Genomic DNA, 11,766 nt, shown 5'->3' on the forward strand with positions numbered 1-11,766 from the left:
TACAAGATGAATGTTGGCAGTACTACAATTAAACCTGTCTAAACCGTCCTCCATTTGTATTTTAAAATTTGTTCGTTTTGGACAGGTGTTCAGTCAACAAAAGCTCAAAATACACATTTAAACTGATATGAAGGGATGGTATAAAGTGCCCATTTTATACAGGTTTTATTATTATTCAGGGTTTGGTTTAGACATGTTTCACAGTGTATCATAAATAAACGCGTATATAAATTGGGAAATACGAATACGGTTTAAGATACAGATAGAATAAACATTCATGTGCAGTGAAAAAAGGCGTTAAGATTCACATTTGACCTTTTTGGTCAACCGCAAAATTTATGCAAAACTCATGGATAATCGGTGGTCACAAGAGCTTTAGGACAACAAGCAGGGTCAGTGATCGCTGACTGAAAGACAAGCACGAATGATATGCATATTAAATGGGTGATTTTATCGATGCTGTCTGACCAAAGGGGGCTCATGTTGACACTAAGTACATGAAATACTGAAATTTAAAAAAGACAAAAATGTTCCAAAAACAAAAAAAGAAGAACACGAGATTAAAGCTTGCAAGGCAGCAGATCTTCTTGAAACCTTGAAACGTTTTGTAAGACCCTAATCTAACCACAGTTTCAGTATGTCTGATTGCTACATCCAATCTTACGCTATACAGAAAACCTTTGATTGTAGCAGCGTTACAGAAACTTAATAGTCTACATGAGCGTAAATAATCAACTACAGCCAGTGTGAAGTTTGTCTAAATCTTAAGTGATAAGTGTAATTTGTAACTTTTAACTTTACATGAAGTTGAGAAACAGCGACATATGTTAAAGAAAAGCATTTTCAAACCTGCGCAACTCTTATACTGCTCAATGATATATATTAAAAGTATATGTACAAAGGAAGGACAGGGGGAATAACCAACTGCATGGAGTATTTTTCACATTTCCTGTCAAATGCCTACTTCATTGCAACCAACTTTTGTGTGTTTGTTCAGTGTTTCTAGTTTAATATTCTTAAATTTTGATAATTAAAGATTAAGATACACAAAGAGTAAGCAAACAGATAAAGTAATATTTATTATAATACTCATCTGTTCAATATTATGTAGCACACTATAAAAATAAAACAAAAACTCACTAACAGCAGCAAAGGATTGTGGTATAAACACGTATGGATGATACTAACCTTTTACACCATCGGGCTTGCATGATCAAGAGTGAAGTGTATGATGTCGAGGAGACGACTTGCATATGAAACGTGAAAATGCTTGCAAACATAAGTTTTATCTGAACATGTCATATTTGCAAGGATACCTCTAATACAATGGTAAGTCTCATTAGACAGACTTTTTGGCCACCACTGACGTGCATTGGTCATGTTTATGGAACACTAAATGTTCGATCTCCACCCGTCAATGTACACATGAGTTTGATATTGTGTTGAACCATGCAAGAGTTCTTCTATAATTTAACTCAACATTGATCATTACATAAATCCCCCTTCTGATTTCGGAATTTGAAACCTACTAGTACATTTTCCTTCATAGAACAACATTATTATCTGAAACTTATCGACGCTACACATGGAAACTCCCATCATCCTTTGCTGGATACATGTGATATAGTATGGTGATTTCTGTTTGTTTGGATGCTCGTATTGGCCATCAGTTTTGTTCTTACAACTAGGGTAAACATTAATACATGGCTCTGAGTGGCCAGGAGTTCGCTTGTTCCTGGAGTATTCACCTATTATTTATAAGAAAAATAAATAAAACTATAGTGCTCTGCCTTTGTTCAATGTTTTTCCGTTTTCACAAGGAGACGGTGTAATTTTATCAGGATATTTTACTATAATCACGAATTGTATAGCTCGCATAGTTTCAATTGAATTCATAATGTACTCCCCTTTATGTGTGTTACACGAAAGTTTGTTTAGTTTCTACATAGATGAATTAATTTTTTTTCTTCACTTTTGCCCATACAAACAAAACAAAAACAAAAACGAACAGACTTACAAATTCTAATGACATAACGAAAAAACAAACTTTAAAAATAGCTTGGCATATAAAGGAGGTAGACCTAGGATAAGGGACATAACTCTTGAAATCAGTGACATGCTTGTATCATACTCAATTTCACCAAAGCTTACCAAGCTTTCATTTGAAACTGAATTAAATCAGTCCAAGTTACTTTGATGCTTACATGACATTGATGTAAAATGCTGAATACAAACGTTCCAATGATTTGTAAGAGTTGTGTCCCTTATCCTATGTCTAGCTCCTTAAATGGTCCTTGACAAATAATTGAACTTACAGCCATCAAGTAAGACTCTCCTACTTCCACAATCAACGCTGGTGAAATTGTTACATCTTTTAGTGACGTCATCAAAGACTAGAGGATATGGACATTCGTCAAGGTACTGCTTAAAGTGTAGAGGCACTGGGTTATATAGCAAGCTACAATTGTAATACCTCTGACATTCCTCAGAATCTGCCATTTTGGCCTTGGAAGAACCACGACACACATCTATTATTGCTGAAGATGCTGAAAAGAAAAATCAAACTAAAAGCTAGCCTTTAGTGTAGCGACATACAAAAAATACTCGCGTGTCTACAAACTATGGACTGCATGAAAAACAACAAATTTATATAGACATAAAAAAGCGAACGAACACAGAAAAAAATTGCTTCGTAACACGTCACCTGTAAGAACAGCAGTAAACGCAAGTCATTCTTACTCATTATAAATGTCTTACCTAAAATAGAAAATTGATTCTTGCTATGAATTGTATGTCCCCCTTAATAAAAACTCACTTATTTCTTCCTCACATCTTATCCCAGCATACGATTTCCCGTTTGGATCCGTCACACATTGGCACAAGTAACCAGGGGGACTTCCACTATTCATACAGGTACCTCCGTTTAAACATGGTCCACTGGAACAACTAAAAGAATCTATCGCCAACATCTTCTCACAGTTCTTTCCTGTGTAAACTATGGTTGGGTCTGCAGTTGCTGGACACGCGCAATTATAACCGGAACTGGTTACAGTGCACGTTCCGCCATTCAAGCATGTTGTAGCAGTACATGCTTGTAAATTGATAAGGCCTATTTATAAAAAAAAAACATCTTAACTTACGATTCACAAGATAAGAGATGAAAGACTCTGTGAGTGAGGTTTGTTATCATGTTCCTTTTTTAGCTGAGTCTCGGAATCATTTTTCTTTCACTTTCTGTTTTGTCTATACTGGCATTTTTTCGACGCAGTCGGTATAGTTTCGCTTTTAACCCTTTGACCTTAAAGACGCTCTTCCATGAAAACGCAAGTCACCTGATCAAAGGTCTGTTTCCTGATTGGCCAAATACTGATAACTTAGTGGCGTGCGAAAAAAAAACTATTGGAATTTGAAATCGCATGCCATGAGTTATCTCCTGATGAAATGTAGACAATTATAAGTAAAAAGAACAAATTTTACTGCGTCGGCTATCATCTATGACTGGATGTACATACCAGAATCAGAACCGAACATCGATTAAATAGTAATATTTGTGTTGATATGATGTAGAAGTGGTTAGAATTCCGTTATTCCATATTCCAACGTTAAGGGGGCAATATGTCAGAAAATAGCATGCCAGCCAACTTGTATTGCCGAAGTAAATTCAGGGGTGTGAAACTAGATTCGAGATAGTCATACTTACCTGTTTGGCAAAATTGTCCAGTGTAACCAGGTTTACAGATGCATACAAATCTGCCATTATTGGTAGGCTGACACAGTCCTCCATTCATGCAAGGCTGATTGAAACATTGATCTTGTACAACTGGAAAGTATGTTCGTGATTTATCATTTAAAATTGTTGTTTATAACATTTTGTTTTCTTTTTGATGCAGAAAAAGTCAGGTCTATATAGTCTATTTTCGTAAGAGGTTTTTAAAAATATATTTTTTTTAGAAATGGTCTAAATCCTCTTGAAAGTACCATTTGAATCAGCATGAAATCATTCCATGTTACTTTGATGCTTATATGAGATTGATGTAAAAATGTGAATACAAACGTTCCAATGATTTGTAAGAGTTGTTTCCCTTACTCTAGGTCTACCCCCTTAAAGTATTTCCATTTAAAGATTGACCAAACATTATATTTCAATCGTCATCTTGCTTGTCATTATCATTCAAGTTCGAAGTTAAAGAAGTTTGTCGGACTTATGACTTAAAACTTACGTGACTGTGTCTTAATTTCACAGCGTGGACCTGAATACGAAAAGCCATTCACATTCTTTGGACATGCACAGTTATAACCTGAGGGTGTAGTCGAACAAGTCCCTCCATTCAAACAAGGGAACGATGAACAAACTGAGAAGATTCCTGGTGTAAAACAAACACAATTCGTATACATATAGGGGACAGGATCTTTAAAATATTATTAAACATTTTTTTTCAGCAGCAGCCGGTGTTAAATTTAATAGAAAATCTATATTGTTAAATAATGTGGGAAATATCTAAGCATTTTTTAATCGACAACATATTTGTCCAGTGTGGTGGACATGTTCTTCAACAAACGGTCGGCATTCCAATGGGAACAAATTGTGCTTCTTTACTTGCTGACACTCTTATGAGGCTGACTTTATAGCTGATCTGATCCGAAAGAAAGAATATCGTTTGGCTAGATCCTTTAATCTCAGTTTCCGCTATATAGATGACGTATTATCTTTAATCAATCTCAAAGAACTTGAGATAAAGGATACTCCAGACACTGAAGTCAGCCTCATATCTTGACCTGCACTTAGAAATCGATGGTAAAGGAATACTATTGACCAAATTTTACGACAAACGTGATGACTTTTCATTCAGATTTGTCAACTTTCCTTTCATCTGTGGCAACATCCCTTTAGCACCTGCGTATGGAGTGTTCATATCACAATATTATGCCAGAGCTTGCCGAAACTACGCAGACTTTTTGTATCGCGCTAGAACTCTAACAAATAGGCTTCTGGAACAGGGTTATGTTGCTACAAGATTGAAGTCATCACTACGAAGTGGTATGGTCGTCATCATGAACTTGTGGATCGTTATGGTGTATCCATCTGCACCATGAAAGCTGATTTATTCGTTTGTCTACCCCGGACGACTTTTTATGAGCAACTCGACGGGTGTTTCTAGAAAAGCAGAGGACGCTTATCCTACCGGTGCACCTGGTCCATGCTCCCAGTTTTTAGTGAAGTCCGAGTTGCTCATGTTCTTTTGTTACTTTGTATGTATGATTTTAGTTACTTTATGTTCTTTGTTGTGTATGTCTGTTTTCCATGTCTGGTCTTTGTCCCTGGATTACATTCTTTTGATTACCGCTATAATCTTGGTTCCCTTGACTACTCTTTCTGTCTGTGGCTGGGTAAAAAAAAATAATTTGGAAAAATTTGGAATAATTTTTTTCTTTCAAAATAATCCCAGTATAAAAATGGTCAGTGCCCAATTGAATTTCAATTATTTGAGAGAGTGAAAAGAAAAGAAAAAAAGAACGATGATTACATACCAGGAGCTTCTTCACAGTCTTGACCACTGTAACCATTTACACATGCGCACATATAATTTCTCAGTGGTGGCAACGACAGCAAACAATTCCCGCCATTTTTGCATGGATTTGAGTCACATGGATTTTTAGCTGTGATTACTAAAGATAAAGAAATGACATATTGTTAGTTTGCGAAGGCTACAACGTGTACATATACACGGGACATATTTGAAAAAAGTATCACCTCCTAGTCTGCAGAAAGTGAACAACCAATCATAATGCACGGAAAAGGCAAATGCCAATTAGATCTGAATTATAAGGATTTCTAATATGACGTCCTTAAAAGGCTTTGAGACTGTGGTTGATTTTGGATTGCTATATGAGCAGCCTTATACTGAATAAAATTAAACTATACTAACATATAAATGCCTGTTATTTTGGTACTAAATTATCTTGATGTGAACACATTGTTACAAATGAATAAACTAATTTTATGATAATTATGAATTGCAAAACAAATGCTGATAACATTCTTAACAAGACCAGAAAGTCGTGAGTAATACATAAATCGAAAAAGGTCGCGATTAAAACAAGGCCTTGAGTGATGAAATTTTATAAGTGCATAGTCATGTAAGATTATCTTGTCTGATTATCAAATAACAACCCACGGTTTATTGAATAACTAACCTCCTCAGGATTATAGGCAAAATATTTATGTTAATAAAAAATATAAAACTTCGGATTTTTTAATTGTTTGAATTAAGTTATTTACATGCCAGGGATGGATTTTCTTTCGGTTAAATTTCACATAAGTGTGATTCAAGCGCATCATCGTCGATTTATCGCAAAGCCATGGAAAATACATGTATAGGCATATGTCCAGCAAAACGATACTTCTTTGATGCATGATATTCCATGAAAGTTCATGAAATAATCAACATTAAAAAGTCCTGAAACGTTCATATTGGTTCCACTGAATTTATTTTATTTTCTGTACTATTTTGACTACTGACTTTATCAACTTTACCTGCATGGTGGCAATTTTGTGCTGCCTGTTTGTATACCGGAAACAATTAACCGTTATAGAAGCGGGAGATTTATTTAGCGCGTTAGTAAAACCCTAGCTAGTTTAACCCATTCCCATCGGGAATGTCTGTACCATATCAAGGTCATCGCGGTTGCTATGTGGACAACTTGTCGGCTTTTGACTTGATATTGCCATTTGTTTTATGAACTTTCCTTTTTGACTATTCTATTTGAATATTACCTAGAGTTTATCAGTTTAGTATTGTTTTTATTACCTTTAATTCATACCTTATACAAGTCAATTTAAAATTCAGATTATAACAATCATTCTAAGAATATTGCCCACCCGGAAGAAAAATCAGTCGATGAGAATAGGATGCAAACCTCATGCATAGTTGTTAACGAGTACAGTCCGGAAACTGGGTTCTAAGTCCAGGGCCATAACGCAGTAAAAAATCAACAGACCGGAACACAATACAAACTTGATCTGTAACTTGTCACTGTAAAGCAATACGCTTTTAACCAAATTTGTTATGTTTATCTGCAAGCATGACCGAAGAAGTGTGAAAAACTGTATTGCCGGACTGACGGATGGACGGAATGCAAACCTAAAGTCCCCTTCGGCGAAAGTTGCCAGTGGTGGACTGAAAGTGTCCATATCCTTAAAATTAAAAACTTACTTTGGCTAGTGTCAAGACCTCCATTTTGAGGAACACACACTTCAGGATGCGACGTATGAACACATGCGAAATTTCCGTTCTTTTTGTGTCTATACCCACTTGCACAACCGGGCATGGGTTGATAAAACCCATGGGCACACTTCATGAATATGCACGTGTTGGTGTCTACTTTGTCTTGGGTGCACTCATATGGAATTATGGTCCCTAGAATAAAAATGTACTACTGTTTAATTATACCAATTTTCGGGTGCAAAATTTGATGTTAAACGAAAAACATGCGGCATAATATTTTTTTTAATAGTTATTAAATGTTGTATTTTGTAATTGAAACTTGTGGGTCGTACGACCGGTATAATTTTAAATTTTGAAAATTTGTTTCAAGACAATTATTCTACCTCTTTTCGAATAATTGCGTGTATTTACCTGTTTTCGGGCTAGTACAGTCGTCATTTGGACCACGCATCCTAACACAGACTTTTAAACTTTTGCTGTGGACCATGTTTACCGGACATCGAGACATTTTGATAGGAGGCATTCCATAACATTTAGTCCATAAATCGCAAAGATCATCGACATGGTAATCACATGTCATTGGCGCTGCCTCCAATTGAAAAAACGTGAGTAAAAACGCAGAAAATATAAGTGGTCTCTCTACTACATCCATTTTGATCAAAATAGTGAAATTATTTTTATTTTCGACAATTTATAGATACGAGTTTCATATGGTAAGCCGCACAAACATGAACAGTTGATAAATGTCCCGAGGCGAAGGCTAACTTAGATATGTATCGAATAACCATAAAATACTTGGAGGTTAGGAAAAGTTACAAGATTTCGATCAAATCAGTTAAATAAGGATGCGATATTTAACTTATTCATTGTAAGTGTTACCTTACTAAAGGTGCAGCACAGACAAAATGCACTTCCGTTTGAACATGTAGAGCTTCGTGGTGTTTATAATGATATTGTTGTTCTTGTTCTTTTATTGTTGTTCGACAGACAGATTTAGGCCAATGATTTAGCTAGATTTAGTCACTAGATAGAAAAATTTAGGCCAATGATTAGCTAAATTCTTCACGTAATAAACTAATGGGCTTCGCATTTGTCTGATTTTTTTCTTTAGATTATAATATACTACAAGCACGTTTCATGCAATTGGTCTAAAGAGATAGTTCATGAATAGGATGTGCAAAGATAAGGCGGTAAGAAACAGGAACTGTTCACCATTCTGGAAAACATTCAAGATTATTCCGGTTAATAGTGGAATTTGTGTTGTGTTTTGCGTTTTTTGTATGCGTGTGTTTATTTTTGTTTATTTATTTACTTAGCCATTTTTGGTGTTATGTACTATTTGTTCTCCATATGTTGTAGTTTTAGTGTCCACGGTGTAGTTTTGTCCATGGATTTTCCCTCGTTCGAACCTTCTGTGTTGCTACTGCGTTTAAAATAATCTAGCATTAAAACTATAGGTTTATTTTCTATATGGAAAACTTAACTTTTCCGTACTAATACAATAAAAATAAAGATATTATAAATATATCTTGAGTTCTTAATTAACTTTTCAAGTTGGTAAAATGATGACAACCTGAATGTAACCCAAAAAAAATCTAATTAAGTTCAAACAAAGACACCAGTTTTATTGTATCATGTTTAAAAGTTCTCAAAGGGATGATGTCAAGATGTCAAAACATTTTACTATTGACATAGAAACTTTACATAATCCATAAAATACAATTTGGTGCAGTTTCAAATGGCCATTGACACATCTCTGTCTCCGAAACAAACGATGAAAGGCAGTCTGAAAGATTGTAACATCTTAATGGACACTAAATTACTACAATATCCTTTTTCTCTGTATTCACTGCCAGTGACAAGCCATGGTTTAATAGCACCATGCCTGAAGCTAACAGCAAATGGATTTCTCGTTATACTTTTCTTAAATGGAATGTTTATAGAAATGAACATCGGTTGATTGAAAGGTTGGAAAACATTTTGATGTCAATTTCACGTCGGAAGACGGTTTGATCTGCATCTGTATTGATTTATCTTTCCCGATCTTGACTTAATTGGTAAAAACCGTTGCTCATGTTTAATCAAATTGTTACTGTTATTTTTTCGATTGTTTTGATCTATTATTTCCATACTGACACTTACAATTCCCATCAGCAAAAACTTGCAATTTCGTTCCACAAAATGATTCAGTTTCGTGATGTCAAATTTAGTCAATCTCGTGCAATGCATCATTTTGGATGAATACCATCATTTTTTGGGTGGGTTTTTTTTGCAACAAGCCTTCAAATGTTGAAATTGTCTTTACCATTGATTCCATCAGAAGTCATGCAATATTCACACATTTCTTTTCCATTATTTCTTTACTTTTTGGGGCGTTAATTGGGAATATGGGAAGCATGCGTATTATGCGCTAAATTAGTTTTCATCCTGGCACGGATTGTGGAGATTAAAGATCGGTACCATGAATGTGTCCAAATGATTTTATTTCGAGAAATTTCATCATTCAAAAGAAGCAACGAAATAAATAATTCTTGACCGACTTTTTATTCCTTTGATTGCAAAACTGTGACATACACAGGAAAAATTGTAACATATGTTTTCATGTTTTTAAACATATGGAAACATATGTTTATAAACAGTAACTAAAGGTGAACATATGTTTTTGTGTTAATAAAAATGCATGCAAAAAATGTTTTCGAAAATCATATGAATTCCATTCTCTTGTCATGTATGAAGTCCTATAGTAAACACATTAATACCATATATTTTTCATGGTGATCCTAAACATGTGACGGACAAATGACAAACAAATGCTTTTCGGGTGTTTTCAAATCATGAAAATCATATTATATATTTAGATTAAATATAACTTTTTTGCATATGCATTATTAGTTTTTGTTAAACCCTATATCGTCTACCCTAAATCGCATACCCTATGTCACACCTCTTAGCCTAGACCTACATCTTATACCTTCTACAGCACCTCTTCACAGACCATACTTGAAGTTTGTTTAAAATATAATGTATCAACCCTCGACCTATATCACCCCGCGGGCCGCCTATAGGGTCATATAGGAATCTCGGGTTTATACAGCATGTGATACAGATTTTGAAATGTAATATTCAGTATAAATCGCAATTTTACCTGTTTCATACCAAAAACAAAAGAGCAAAAATCGTTAACAACATAAATTCAGCACTATTGAACTACGATTCAAGATTCTTAAAAAATCGTCAAGAGTGACAGCGCTTCGCTTGACAAAAAATCAACGCATTTATATCTATGTTGGTTGAATACAATTCAACGTTACTAATGATGCATTCACATTTAGGCCTTGAAAGCATAAGATATAGTCCAAGCCTGATTTTCATCATTACAGTTGTACTCTTGCGCGTATCTTTCTGACGTCAAATTGGTACAAAAGTTCTATTTATGCTGTTGATTTTTTATGGCGATGGTTTTTGCTTTTTTTTTCTCTCTCTCTCTTCAAAAAAGTTTTTAAAAAATATTCCAAATACGTATTTTTTAAACGAATTGTTCTTTTTACAAATCTGTTGCGAATATATACTGGTAACTGATAGCAAACAAATGATGTAATTGGGGCGGTGTCACGTGGGATGGGTATGTAAAATAAAATCAATAAGTCAGGATTCATGGTTGAAAATCAATAAGAAATATGTTCTAAACAAAAGACGTTTAGAGAAATTAACAAAAAATTAACAATAATTTTGATGAAAGAAACCAATTGATGATTTTTTTTTTATTTTTCTGCTATTTCCTTTAAAATCATATTGTACTCTTTAATAAGGGATATATTTTCACCCATTCTCTTATCAGGAATGCACATTTGTTATTAAGTTTTTAAACAAGTATTGCACCGCTTGGCAATCAAAATTTAGAAATGCGAGTTTTCCAAGTTGCGTGTGACGATTCGAAAGAGTAATGAAGGGAACCAAGGTTATAGCGGTAATTAAAAGAATGTAATCCAGGGACAAAGACCAGACATGGAAAACAGTTTGTTTGTTTGTTGGGGTTTAACGTCCGAGCAGCAATATTTCAGCTATATTCAGACGATGAACATGAAATTGATGATAAAATGAACATGAAATGATGAAATGAAAAAGGGGTGGGACACAAGGACAATGGGGTCGACAAATTTTGATTGCCACTGTAAATGGGGAGAGGTGGGTAGGGTCGGGCAATTAAGCCTCCTGTGGCGGAGCCCTATGGTTCCTACTCCGGGAGAATACCACAGTAGGGTTCTTTAACGTGCTAGGAAAGTTGCATCTTTCCCATCACGATGCACCAGTATGGTTTGCGGTTAGATTTTCCGTATTATAGCCTGACAACCCCAGCATGTAACACGCCAGGGGTACCCCATTCCACCACCTGGGGCACACATCCCAGATGCTCTGTAGGCAGAGCGCCCTAGTCCCCGGCTAGGGTTCTGAGCACTATTTAGTCGCCTTTTACGACAAGCTTAGCGCTGCTGCAGGCCTATTCTTTTAACACCCGGACCTGCACGGGGCCACATGGAAA

At 35.2% G+C, this 11,766-nt stretch overlaps 1 protein-coding gene across 1 annotated transcript; it reads right to left on the bottom strand.

Moving 5' to 3' along the window:
* Nucleotides 1–1,064: 1,064 nt before the first annotated feature.
* Nucleotides 1,065–3,256, bottom strand: LOC148627923 (uncharacterized). Its single transcript, XM_088564699.1, has 3 exons — nt 2,816–3,256; nt 2,316–2,546; nt 1,065–1,748 (listed from the first exon to the last, which is right to left on the bottom strand). The coding sequence occupies exons 1-3, from the start codon at nt 2,967–2,969 to the stop codon at nt 1,489–1,491; spliced, it is 645 nt and encodes a 214-aa protein (XP_088420825.1). The 5' UTR covers nt 2,970–3,256; the 3' UTR covers nt 1,065–1,488.
* Nucleotides 3,257–11,766: the final 8,510 nt, after the last annotated feature.

Source organism: Perna viridis, chromosome 1 (genome assembly GCF_037379345.1).
Source record: "Perna viridis isolate PV_CMFRI_1.1 ecotype Kerala chromosome 1, ASM3737934v1, whole genome shotgun sequence".
Lineage (NCBI taxonomy): Eukaryota > Metazoa > Mollusca > Bivalvia > Mytilida > Mytilidae > Perna > Perna viridis.

What these genes read in the sequence shown, in the direction of transcription:
- LOC148627923 (XM_088564699.1), bottom strand. Translation starts at nt 2,969, where the DNA reads ATGTTGGCGATAGATTCTTTTAGTTGTTCCAGTGGACCATGTTTAAAC. An exon ending in AAGATGTGAGGAAGAAATAA is followed by an intron (nt 2,547 to 2,815) that starts GTGAGTTTTTAT and finishes TTTTCTTTTCAG; the next exon opens with CATCTTCAGCAATAATAGAT. An exon ending in GAGAGTCTTACTTGATGGCT is followed by an intron (nt 1,749 to 2,315) that starts GTAAGTTCAATT and finishes TATAAATAATAG; the next exon opens with GTGAATACTCCAGGAACAAG.